The 13911-nt window shown below is 46.5% G+C and overlaps 1 protein-coding gene across 2 annotated transcripts in view; it reads left to right on the top strand.

The window, feature by feature from the left end:
- TTLL1 (tubulin tyrosine ligase like 1) overlaps positions 1 to 13911 on the top strand; it is a 155178-nt gene that overhangs the window by 25786 nt on the left and 115481 nt on the right. For both annotated transcript variants that reach the window (XM_033952517.1, XM_033952516.1), the window contains exon 2: positions 2566 to 2681. In XM_033952517.1, coding sequence (XP_033808408.1) covers positions 2569 to 2681 — 113 coding nt within the window. In that variant the 5' untranslated portion in view covers positions 2566 to 2568. The remainder of the gene's footprint in view (positions 1 to 2565; positions 2682 to 13911) is intronic.

The following is a 13911-nucleotide window of genomic DNA, read 5'->3' on the forward strand; positions in this document are numbered from 1 at the left end:
CCCCGTACAGTAGAACCTGGCATTTTTCTGTCCCTCCCTTCCTCCCATCCCCCTGTACAGTAGAACCCTTGAGCAGCATCTTTCCATCTCCCCCCCCCACTACTGCCGCCATGCAGGTGACCCCACTGACCCTCCCATCTGACCCTCCCACCGCAAGACGACTGACAAACCTCCTGGCTCCAGCAGCGTCCGCAGCACTCTAAAACGCTGCTTCGGGGCCTCCTACTGCCCGTAATTCCCTCTTCTGCGTCACTGATGATGTTATAAGGGACGCAGCAGAGGAAATCAGGTCGGTAGAAGGCTGCGAAGCAGCATATTTAGAGTACTGCGGACGCTGCAGGAGCCGGGAGGTTTGTGGTCGTCTTGCGGTGGGAGGGTCAGATGGGATGGTCATTGGGGATTCGGGTGCGCCAGGGGGGGGGGGGGGGGCGATGATGATGAACACGACGCTGCTGCCTAAAGCAGCACACCGGCGGGCCAAGGGAGGCTTTTTTTGTTGTGTGGCAGGAAGCGATCACCTGTCTCATTATCCTCGCACACAGCTTTGGGATGCTGTCCCTGAAAACAGGACATTTCGGCATCCCGAAGCTATGTGTGGGGACAATGGGATGGTCCCGTTCAAAACAGGACGTATGGTCACCTTAAGCATGAGTCAGTAAGGTACTGTGGGGGGGAAGGGAATGAAAGTTTGTTCTATAACAATGGTCTAACGTACTTAAAAGAGGCATTTCTGTCCTTAGGAGGGACTGTATAATGAATAAGAGTTTGATGTGTGAATGTGAGGATTGCCTAATAGCAGAAATTAAACTAGAACCCCTGTATGCAAGCAAAGTATAGTGAGTGGGAGATGGGTAATGCTAACTAACCTTAAAAGGAGAAATAAATCCCGGAGTGGATTCAGTGACCTGACATTGCACATCCCTGATAGTGGGAACTTTTGGGAAGGGAATCTTAGACCATTAAAACAAGGGTGGATGGTTCCCAGCCCACTGCCCAGAAATACGAAGGGTAGTGGGGGGGGGGGGGTATTTATACTTCAGGTAGTCAGGTGGGGAGAACTTCCTGAAGAAACAGGGGGCTCAATACAATAATTGTGCCAAGCCTAAAAAGAGTGGAGCTAAAGCTGGTTGGTCCACAGGGACTCTTGTATATAAGTTCTTGAAACCAGAATGCTGCCCAGAACTGTGCAAAGCATGGCAGCAGAACTATGAGAAAGAAAAATCCCGGTTTAAAGGGAAATGTTTGGGGGTTTTTTTCTTTCCTGATTGAAGCACGGACTTGCTATAAAAGAGAACTTTTGTTTATAATAAATCTGTTCCAAGCCTCATCAGCCAGTGTGGCTGCCTTAGAACCAGTGCAATTGAACTGGATAATAAAACTTGGAACTGGCAAATATTGGTGGAAAGTTTTTTTCCTGCTGTGTTTATTCCAAAGTGGTCCTCCAAAGAGCGTTAATACTTGCGTCGGGGGCGGAAGCCGGGTTGCCAGCGCTAGGCTTACCCCTGGCCCTGTCACAATATATATATATATATATATATCAGTCACGGTACATGGGCTTGTTGTGCTACTGGGGCTTGCGAGCATCTGAGAAGCTGAAAGCTATGCGGTCGGTAATTTCACTACCAGCAGAGCCCTCCTAAAGTAGACAGCAGAGATGTCAGACTAATGATGTACCACCATCTGGGCTGCAGCAGATGGACAGTGTTGGAGGTGGAGGATCACATTTGATGTAACAACGGCAGCAACATCGAATTTATACTGCGCAGAAGAAAAGCCTGGAAATCTGCTTCTGTATTTTGCCACGAAAACTTGATGATGTTCATCAAGTCACTAGGACTCAAACACGAATCAATGGCACCTAACATATATATACAAACAAACTTTTTGAGCAAATAGACAACTAAAATACTCCCCAATGCGATTGTTCATGAACACTTCCAAAATTATATCCCTCAGCTTCTGAAGACAACCCTCATACCCCATCTGAAATAAATAAAGAACATAAGCTATATGCAATACTGTATCCTGAAAAGTCCCAGAAAAATTCTATACATACAATATAATGCAAAGAAAAATAAACACCCTATGCACCTCAAACACATAGGGGCTTGAAAAAGTCAGCGATTGTCGCTAACAAGTTTACCAACGATCGCTGCTAACCGACCCAATTCTCTAAACGGCCCACCGCATGTTTTTCCCCTCAATCGCCCATTTTCCGATCCAATCCGGCCATGCAAATTAGTAAATATCTGTCCCATTTAAAAAAGTTTTTAAAATTCCAGCAGCTAGAACAGCGACGGACTGCCGGTAAGATTATTTGTTTATTAGGAAAATTGGCAGAGAACAATAATAACAATAATAATAATAACAGTTTATATACCGCAGGACCGTGAAGTTCTATCGGAGCGCTCACTCAGGCAGCTTATTCTCAATTTTCTAGCTTATTATATTATATATTTGCCCACTGAATTATTAAATTATATATTTGCTTATTATATTAATTATTTGCCTACTTAATTAACATCTTGCATTAACTGATATGAATAATAAATTGAATTTTTCTAGGTCATGGCTGGAAAACTGAAGTGGATAACTGACATAGAAAAGTCTGTGCTTATAAATAACTTTGAAAAGCGAGGATGGATTCAAGTGTCAGAAAATGAAGAGTGGAATTTTTATTGGTAAGCCAAAATTATTTATGTAGATCCTCCCATCATATCATCAATCTATAAAATGTCAAATTACTGAAAACCATATGCAGAAAGAGGTGCATCTTAACTGACAGGGAACTGAATTCTGATTCAAGTGGAGTACTTGGATATAAGTTTGTCTCCCTTCTCTGACACTGACTTTATTTGATCTTGAGTAAAGTATTTATCTCTCTGTTCCCATGGATCTGAAACAAAACCAAGATGTGTCCCAGTATCTGATTTTTATAGTCAAGAGCTCTGGAGATGATAAAACCTATTTATTTATTTTTAAAATTTCTATACCGTTTAAAATGAAACGGTTTACAGAATTTACATACTAAAATTATAAAAAGATAATTAGACAAACAAATAATCCTCAGAGAACATATCTACAACGTAATACCAAAAGCTTATACAAAGGTTCATGAATGATTCATCAACAACACTAAAAAATTATTGACTATTAAATTGTTATTAGTAGATACTAGTATATAAAGGTCCCCGTTACTCCTTTTACTGGGTGTATGAAAGTAGAACAGACAGTAGTAAGCACCTAAGACGGGTTTTTCCTTTTTGCTGGAAAAGTTTCTAAAATAATGAGCTTGTGCTTAACTCTTATAGCAAGCCCTTATTTAGTTATGGTTTAGATCTCTTTATAGATCGTTATTGCTTATTAAAGGGCTCATTTTTAAATAGTCCATATATTTGCAAAATACACAGGTATTTTCAAGACTGAGCAAGATGCCTTCTCACTTGCAGCTAGCTACATACTCCTTATTCTCTGAGGGCAAACAGGATGATATCTCCATATCGATGAGTGCCATCATCCAAAGGAGCCCTGCCCACAAATTGCTCGCCAACACTTCCAGAAGCCTTTGAGGGCAGTACACTGCACATGCACCCGTATTCATATCTTTACACCTGCCATTGTCATGCGGGACCAAATCAGTCTGTTCTTTTCTAAAAAGAAGTAGGTTGCATTAGAAAATAGGAGTAAATATTTTTATCCCAGGACAAGCAGGCAGCATATTCTTGACTGATGGGTGACGGCACCGACGGAGCCCCGGTACGGACACTTTTAGAGTGATTGCACTCTAAGAACTTGGAAAGTTCTAGAGGCCGCACCGCGCATGCGCGAGTGCCTTCCCGCCCGACACAGGCGCGCGGTCCCCAGTTTCTTAGTTTCCGCGGAGCTAAGAAGATGCGTTTTTCAACGGCCGTTGAAAATTTTTCTCCACGCCTTCCCGCTCGCGAAAACCCCCTTGGCTCTATTGCCTCTTTTCTTTTCTTTTATTTTTGTTAAAAAAAAAAAAAAACTTGTATTTTTTCTTCATTTTTGGTTTTTCCCCGGCGGGGCCTTCTGCCACCATCGAGGCCTCGGCCTTCGATTTGGCGGAAGCCGTTTTTCCTTTCATGCCCCCTCAGCCAGGGTTCAAGAAGTGCCAGCGGTGTGCACGGCCTATCTCCCTTACGGACCCGCACAACTGGTGCCTACAGTGCCTGGGTCTGGAGCATCAGGCGTCCACCTGCACCCGCTGTGCCACGTTGAAAAAACGTACTTAAAAAAATCGTGAAATTCAACAACGATTACTTTTCGGTACCGAGATGTCCGATCCCGCGACATCGACACCGGTATCGGCTCCGGTACAGCCGGCACCTACCTCATCGACACCGCGTGACACCGCGCCGGCGTCGCAGCACCCAGGTAAGCCGGCTAAGAAGCCTTCCCCGCTGGAGCGTCCTCCGGTCTCGATTGCAGCGAGTCCAGTCCTGTCGACCGTGAGACGCCAGCGGAAGCGCTCCGCCCCTATTGAGGTGAGTCCCTTGACATCGGGCTCCTCATCTCCGGGGTGTAGAGCGGCACCGCAGGTACCGCAAAAGAAAAAGGCGGTACCGGTGCCTTCATTAGATGATCGCATAGCGGCCATCCTCCAAGTACAGCTTAAGGAGCAATTACAACAACTCCTTCCAGCTATCTTGGCTCCGAATCTCCCTGTGCCGGTCCGTACTGAGCCACCGGTACCGGCAGTGGAACAGCCTATATTGTCTGCATCCACTGTTTCGGTACCGGTACACTCGGCCTCATCGGTGTCGGTGCCACTCCTTGCACCGGAGCCGACATCTCACCACCAGTCGGTACAAACTTCGGCACCGATGCGTCCGGTGACTTCTCCCGGTACCACATCGATGAGGTCGGGTAAGTCACTGCGCAAGTCCCGACACTTGGAACCATCCACCTCTGAGTCTCGGGACCGTAGTTCCAATATTAGGGACCCTGATTTGTGGGGTGATTCCGAAGAACCTTTTCTATCAGAGGGTGAGTGTTCTTCGGATGAGGATGATCCTGTTGTTCCTGACCCATCCTCTAAGCATGACTCTTTGTCTTTCACTTCCTTTTTAAAAGACATGTGTGAGTCTCTTTCCATTCCTTTGGAGGCTGAGTCTAAAAAGTCTAAAGCCTTTCTTGATGCCCTTGACTTTGACCAGCCTCCAAAGGAATTTTTGAAACTCCCTCTTCATGACATCCTGAGGGAAACATTTTACAAAAATCTAGAGACTCCTCTTACTATTCCGGGAGCGCCCCGCAAATTGGACTCGCTATACAAAGTCATCCCTATCCCAGGGTTCGACAAGCCCCAGCTTCCACATGAGTCCCTTCTTGTGGAATCTACACTTAAAAAGTCTTCAGGAGCTAGTGTTTATGCTTCTGTCCCTCCTGGCAGAGAAGGTAAAGCCATTGATAAATTTGGTAAACGTCTTTACCAGAATGCAATGCTCGCCAATAGATCTGGCAACTATGCTTTTCATTTTTCATTCTATTTAAAGCATCTCCTTACCACCATGGCTTCCTTTGAGCAGTACCTTCCTGAGCGAAAACGACTGGCTTTTCGCCAATGTTCCTCTTCACTTTTCCAACTGAGAAAGTTTATGGTAAGATCTATTTACGATACTTTTGAACTTACCTCTCGAGCAACAGCTATGTCTGTGGCCATGCGCCGCCTTGCCTGGCTGAGGGTATCCGAGCTTAATGTCAACCATCAAGACCAGTTAGCTAATGCACTGTGCTTAGGGGATGAGCTGTTTGGAGAGTCTATGGACTCAACTACCCAAAAGCTCTCCGCCCATGAAACACGTTGGGATACTCTCCTCAAGACAAAAAAGAAACCTCCACCGGCACGGCCTTTCAGACAACAATCGGCCTACCAACGTCGTTATGTGGCTCGTTCTCTGCAGTCAGCTCCACAACAACCTAGAAGGCAGCGTCAGCAGCAACGGCAGACACCTAGACCACAACAGCAACAGCCTGCCAAGCCACCTCCTCAACAGAAATCCACGCAGCCCTTTTGACTTACTTCTCCAGGGCATAGCCAGCGTCCAACCATCTTCCCTGCAACCTCAACCTATAGGAGGTCTTCTTTCTTTTTTCCTCAGCCGGTGGGAAGTTATCACTTCGGACCAATGGGTCCTCAACATCATCCACCACGGCTACTCTCTCAACTTTCAGAACCTCCCGGTCCCAAGTCTACCAAAAGAGTCTGCTTTGAACTCTCCTCAATCTTCCCTCCTTCTTCAGGAGGTTCAATCCCTCCTCCTTCTGAACGCTATAGAGGAAGTTCCTCCAGATCAAATGGGGCAGGGATTCTACTCCCGTTACTTTCTGGTCCCCAAAAAGACAGGAGACCTCAGACTGATTCTAGATCTTCGCGATCTCAACAAATGCTTGGTCAAAGAGAAATTCAAGATGCTATCTTTAGCCACGCTTTACCCTCTTCTCAATCAAAACGAATGGCTATGCTCCCTAGATCTCAAAGAGGCATATACTCACATACCGATCAATCTTACCTCCAGACAGTACCTCCGCTTCATGATCAATCGCTGTCATTACCAATACAAGGTACTACCCTTCGGTCTTGCCTCCTCTCCAAGAGTGTTCACCAAATGTCTGATTGTGGTAGCTGCCTTTCTACGCTCTCACCACCTTCAAGTCTTTCCTTACTTGGACGATTGGTTAATCAAGGCCGATTCATCTCAGACAGTGCTCCTGGCCACCAACCAAACCATCCTGTTTCTACAACTTCTGGGGTTCGAGATCAATCTTCCCAAATCTCATCTCATCCCCACTCAGAGACTTCAATTCATTGGAGCAGTGCTAGACACAGTCCTCATGAGAGCATTTCTACCGGCCAACCGTCTTCAGACTATCCAATTTCTCTGTCAGCAGGTACTTCTTCAGAGTTCCATATCTGCCAAACAGATGATGATACTCTTAGGTCACATGGCTTCCACAGTTCATGTAACACCTTTAGCACGTCTTCACCTGCGCACTCCTCAATGGACCCTTGCTACCCAGTGGTCCCAAGTGACGGATCCTTGCTCACGACACATATCTGTGACATCATCTCTTCGTCAGTCTCTACAATGGTGGTTGATATCCTCAAATCTCTCCAGAGGTCTTCTGCTCCATCTACCGCCTCATCAACTAGTCATCACCACCGACGCATCCCCTTATGCCTGGGGAGCTCATTTGAACGAATTCCAAACTCAAGGCCTTTGGACAGCCCAGGAAAAGAAGCATCACATCAATTTCCTGAAACTCAGAGCGATGTTTTACGCCCTCAAGGCCTTCCAACACCTTCTCTTCCCTCAAGTCCTCCTGCTGTGCACAGACAATCAGGTTGCGATGTACTACATCAACAAACAGGGTGGAACAGGCTCTCGCCTTTTGTATCAGGAATCCCAGAAAATCTGGACTTGGGCCACAGCTCGCAGCCTATTCCTGAAGGCAATCTACATCCAAGGAGAGCAGAATTCATTAGCGGACAAGCTCAACAGAATTCTCCAACCTCACGAATGGACTCTCGATCCTTCAACCCTACGGTCCATCTTCGATCAATGGGGCACTCCTCAAGTGGACCTCTTTGCAGCTCCTCACAATCACCAACTGCCCCAATTCTGCTCCAGAATCTATACTCCTCACCGTATGGCAGCGGATGCATTCCTTCTGGATTGGTCCAATCGGTTCCTGTATGCTTTTCCTCCTCTACCACTCATGCTGCGGACCTTGTTCAAACTCAAGAAGGAACGAGCCACCATGATTCTGATTGCTCCTCGATGGCCCAGGCAACATTGGTTCTCCCTTCTTCTTCAACTCAGTTCCAGAGAACCTTTGCTACTTCCTCTGTTTCCTTCTCTGCTTTCGCAGCATCAGGAGACCCTCCTGCATCCCAACCTTCAGTCTCTACACCTGACAGCTTGGTATCTCTCGGGCTGACTTCAAACAACTCTCTTCTCTCTCAGCCCGTTCGGTCTATTCTGGATGCTTCCAGGAAACCCGCCACTCTGCAGTGTTATCATCAGAAGTGGACAAGGTTTTCTTCTTGGTGTCTTCTTCATCATCATGATCCTACGTCTCTTCCAGTGGAGACCTTATTGGATTATCTGCTTTCTCTGTCTGACTCTGGCCTCAAATCTACCTCCATCAGAGTCCATCTCAGTGCTATTGCTGCGTTTCATGAGCCAGTCCATGGAAAACTCCTTACAGCTCATCCCCTGGTCTCCAGATTCATGCAAGGTCTTTTCAATGTTAAACCACCCCTTAAAGCACCTCCTGTTATCTGGGATCTGAATGTGGTTCTCTCCGCTTTGATGAAGCCCCCGTTTGAACCTTTGGCGACAGCCACTTTCAAGTTTCTCACTTGGAAGGTACTTTTCCTTATCGCTCTTACCTCTGCCAGGAGGGTCAGTGAGCTACATGCACTAGTTGCAGATCCACCTTTTACGGTCTTTCATCATGACAAGGTGGTTCTGCGTACACATCCAAAGTTTCTCCCTAAGGTTGTCTCTGAATTCCATCTCAACCAATCCATTGTTCTGCCTGTCTTCTTTCCGAAACCTCATTCTCATTCTGGGGAACAGGCTTTACATACTTTGGATTGTAAGCGAGCTTTAGCTTACTATTTGGATCGTACTAAGCCCCACAGATCATCGCCACAACTTTTTTTGTCCTTTGATCCCAATAGATTGGGTCATCCTGTTTCTAAGCGTACGCTGTCGAATTGGTTAGCAGCGTGCATTTCTTTCTGCTCTGCTCAGTCCGGACTGACACTGGGAGGTTCCGTCACGGCCCATAGAGTTAGAGCTATGGCAGCGTCTGTAGCTTTCCTCCGTTCTACGCCTATTGAGGAAATCTGCAAGGCTGCCACTTGGTCCTCAGTTCACACTTTTACATCACATTATTGTCTGGATACATTTTCCAGACGGGATGGTCACTTCGGCCAATCTGTTTTACAAAATTTGTTTTCCTAATGGCCAACCTTCCCTCCATCCCTCTTTTTGTTAGCTTGGAGGTCACCCATCAGTCAAGAATATGCTGCCTGCTTGTCCTGGGATAAAGCACAGTTACTTACCGTAACAGGTGTTATCCAGGGACAGCAGGCAGATATTCTTGCGTCCCACCCACCTCCCCGGGTTGGCTTCTTAGCTGGCTTATCATAACTGGGGACCGCGCGCCTGTGTCGGGCGGGAAGGCACTCGCGCATGCGCGGTGCGGCCTCTAGAACTTTCCAAGTTCTTAGAGTGCAATCACTCTAAAAGTGTCCGTACCGGGGCTCAGTCGGTGCCGTCACCCATCAGTCAAGAATATCTGCCTGCTGTCCCTGGATAACACCTGTTACGGTAAGTAACTGTGCTTTTTTGCTCAGAGAATAGTTAAGCTCTGGAACGTGTTGCCACAGGCTGTGGCAAGAGCAATTAACTCAGTTGGTTTTAAGAATGGCTTGGACAATTTCCTGGAGGAAAAGTCCATAGTTTGTTATTGAGACAGACATGAGGGAAGGCACTGTTTGTCTGGATTGGTAGCATGGAATGTTGCTGCTATTTGGGTTTTTGCCAGGTCCTAGTGACCTGGATTGGCCACCTTGAAGATGGGCTATTGGGCTGGATGGACCTTTGGTCTAACCCAGTAAAGCTATTCTTATCAGTGGCATAGTAAGGGGTTCAGGGGGAGGGCAGTCCACCCCGCTCCTTCCTGACACCCCCTGCTGTATGCATGCGCCCCTTCCCTCGTACCTCTTTAATTTTCCCTGCGCAAGCAGCATTACGAACTTGCTGCCTGCGTCAGTGTCACCTCTCTCTGATGTCACTTCTGGGCCCCATGCCTAGGAAGTGATATCAGAGGGATAGCCAACACAATGCGGGCAGCAAGTTTGTGATGGTGCTCATGCTTAGAAAATTAAAAAGGTACAGGGGAAGGGAAGATGGCGCATGCACAACAGGGAGACTCAGGCAGGAGCGAGGGGTGAAGAAGAGGATGGAGAGGGGTGCCACATCCCCAGGCCCCACTCACCCTCACTAGGCCACTGATTCTTATGTTGTTAAGACTTTGAAAGTAATATGAAAGTAATATGAGCAGAAACACATAGCCAATGTAGCTCTTTCATTAACAATAAGGCATGCTGCTATATTATGAACAAGTTGAAGCCTCTTTTGACTGTTGATTGTAAGATTAGAATATAAAGAGTTACAGTAATCAAGACTACTGGTTATCAAAGTATTTACTAACTTTTTCATGAGCTGTTGTATCAAATGCAATTGAAAATAACAAGTTTTGACAACATGTTTTAAATGATGATCAAAGCTCAAGGCATTATCACAGCATAAACCTAAGATTAAAATCTCCTTTTGTAGAGGAATCTGAAGGTTTTGGACAGATAGACCAACAAATATAGGCCGACTTTTGTGTGATATCCAAAGTGCAGTGGATTTGTCAACATTCAAAATCAGATCACAGAAAGCCATTTAGCTAATGACTCAAGTTTCCCATTCAGATTAGATAAGACCTCATTTTGGTCCCAGTGGCTCCTGGAGCAGCATTGAGCATCAGTAGCGACCTTCAGGATCAGGATTCCTCAGATCCCATTCTGAAGACAAGGAAAGATTCACCTTGATCCTTATCGATTCCAAGAGTGCTTGATTCTGTACATTGGGTAGAGGTCAAGAAGTGTGGGCATTACTCCTCTTTGAGACACAGTATTGAGAGTTCAGGGATATCCAAATCTTTGATACCCAAGAAGTGCTCCTGCTGTAAGGGCCACTCACCTTTTAAATAAAGTAGTTCAGGTGCCTTTTAAATAAATGGGAGAGAGTGTGGCGCAGTTGTTAAAGCTTCAGCCTCAGCAGCCTGAGGTTATGCTCCCCGTGACTCTGTACAAGTCACCCAATCCCCCCATTGCCCCAGGTACATTAGACAGATTGTGAGCCCACTGGGACAGACAGGGGAAAATGCTTGAGTACCTGAATAAACTCATGTAAATTATTCTGAGCTCCTTTGGGATAAACTCCTAAAAGCGAAGTCCATAGGCCACTATTGAGATGACTTGGGGAAATTCTACTGCTTATTCTTAGGATAAGTAGCATAAAATCTGTTTCATTTCTTGGGATCTAGCTAAGTACTTGGGACCTGGGTGGGCCACTTTTGGAAACAGGATATCAGTCTGCCCCAGTATGGCAATTCTTATGTTCTAATATTGTCTGTCTTTCTGATTTATATCCATAGGTAGTAAACTATACATTCACATGGTAGTTTAGGAATTTTCTGCGGACCGGCACCGGTCTGCAGACCAGCGGTTGAAGAACTGTGATCTAAACCACAGTTCTTCAACCGCCAGTCCACAGACCGGTGCCGGTCCGCAGAAAATTCCTGCTGATCCGCGCAGGACCGGCAAGAACAACATCTTCAATTTCCTGCCAGTCCACACAGGACCGGCAAGATCGAAGAGCTGTAGTCCGCGCAGGGCCAAAGATATAATGGGGAGCCTCAGACAGTGTGCTTTTTCCCCTACCAGCGGCTCTCCTTACTTATCAGCGCAACGATTCAGGAAGGCAGCCTTGGGGCTTTTGCTGAGTCACGGCCGCCTCTGATGATGCAACTTCCGCTTTCCTCAGAGGCAGTGCTACCCAACAAAGGACCCGAAGTTGCCTTCCTGAATCGCTGCGCTGGCAAGTAAGGAGAGTTGCTGGGAGGGGAGAAAGCCACTGTTAGAGGCTGGGAAGCTGCTGGGCATGGTTAAAAAAAAAAAAAAAGGGACAGCTGCTACTGGACCTGGAGAGGGATAAGTGGAGATGCTGCTGGGAGGGGAGGAGGGAAAGGAGTCTGGGAAGCTGCTGGGCAAGGGGAAAAAGGGACAGCTGCTACTGGACCTGGAGAGGGATAAGGAGAGATGCTGCTGGTAGGGGAGGAGGGAAAGGAGTCTGGGAAGCTGCTGGGCAAGGGGAAATAAGGGACAGCTGCTACTGGACCTGGAGGGAGGGAGAAGGAGAGATGCTGCTGGGAGGGGAGAAGGGAAAGGAGTCTGGGAAGCTGCTGGGCAAGGGGAAAAAAAGGACAGCTGCTACTGGACCTGGAGGGAGGGAGAAGGAGAGATGCTGCTGGGAGGGGAGAAGGGAAAGGAGTCTGGGAAGCTGCTGGGCAAGGGGAAACAAGGGACAGCTGCTACTGGACCTGGAGGGAGAGAGAAGGAGAGATGCTGCTGGGAGGGGAGGAGGGAAAGGAGTCTGGGAAGCTGCTGGGCAAGGGGAAAAAAGGGACAGCTGCTACTGGAACTGGAGGGAGGGAGAAGGAGAGATGCTGCTGGAAGGGGAGGAGGGAAAGGAGTCTGGAAAGCTGCTGGGCAAGGGAAAAAAGGGACAGCTGCTACTGGACCTGGAGGGAGGGAGAAGGAGAGATGCTGCTGGGAGGGGAGGAGGAAGGGAGAAGAAAAAAGGAAGGAAATAGCTGGCAGGGAGATTAGAGGAGGGGAAGGGGAGAGACAGGAATGAGATGGGAAGGGGGGTCAGCAGAGAAATTGAGGGGGACAAAGATGCTAGATCTGGTGTAGAAGAGATAAAAATGAAGAGAGCAGTGAAGCTGGAATGAATCATGTAAAAAGGAGAGAGGGGCATAGGCTGGATGGAAAGGGGAGAGGGGCATAGAAAGAAGACAAATACCATATGGAAGGGGGAGAGGTCAGACAGTAGATGGAAGGGGCAGATGCTGGATTGAAGACACAGAGAGGGCAGACGCTGGAAGGAAGAGAGTGAAAAGAAGATGAAAGCAGAAACCAGAGACAACAAAAGGTAGAAACAAATAATTTTATTTCTATTTTCTGATTAGAATATATCAGATTTGAAATATATATATCCTGCTAGAGCTGGTGTTAGACATAACTGGGGACTGCAAAGTCCAGGCAGAGGCTTAGGGCTCTCTCTGACCAGGGGGGCAGTTGCTCTAATTGCACTCCCCTAACCCTATTCCTGCTATGTGTGACTGCGGTATTCTGTTAGCATGATATTTCTGTGTAGCATTTTGTAATAATTTGGCTTATTCTGTTTTCTTGATAGTAGAGGGGATATATGTGAAGGGGAAGGGAGACAGGGGTTTTGTTGATTCTTGCTCTGTATTATTTGCATTTATAAAATGACAATTGTACAGAATATTGTTTCTTTTTATACTTTAATAAAATACATTCAGTATAAAATCATAACTGAGGCTTGTGCGGATGGGAATCAGATAGTTTGCGAGGACCGAGCTCGCGGAGACGGGGTTTTTAAATTTCAGTCCTAGTAGTTTGCTGGTCCACAAAATAATTTTTTTTTCCCCGCTGGTCCATAGGTGTAAAAAGGTTGAAGAACACTGGTTTAGATCATTGAGATTTCTTCTTCTCACCAGCAGATGGTGGAAGAGTTGCAGCACAAACAGATCCATCTGGCTCTTCTACTTAGTTTAGGTTCTGTCTCCAGCAGGAAAGGATACCAGATTAGATATTAATAATTGCGAAAACACTGTTCCTCTCTAGAATCATAGTGCTGAAATCTGGTGCAATAGCTCCAAAGCAACCTGATAGAGTTCTACAGGGAAATATATGATTGTATTATGGTGAAGAAAGCTAGCTCTAAGAACAAAATCATCTTGGGGTGCCAGAACTGATATGAACTCTGAAATAAGCTACTGCTGACATTGTAGGGATCTCAGGGCTTTCATTAAGTCAACTTTTGTGAAATGCTTGCTATAGGACCACTACTACGATCTCATGGGGTTCAGAACAACAGTGCTGATACAAAATTCAGGTGTAGTCCTATGGTGCTAGAACCAGAAGCATGATTAAAGACAACTGGAAATAATTGCTGCAATTCCAGTCATATATGCTAGAAGAAGCCTTTAGCTCAGTGCCGGAATCAGAATAAC

The sequence above is a fragment of the Geotrypetes seraphini genome, chromosome 7 (assembly GCF_902459505.1).
Source record: "Geotrypetes seraphini chromosome 7, aGeoSer1.1, whole genome shotgun sequence".
Classification (NCBI taxonomy): Eukaryota; Metazoa; Chordata; class Amphibia; order Gymnophiona; family Dermophiidae; genus Geotrypetes; species Geotrypetes seraphini.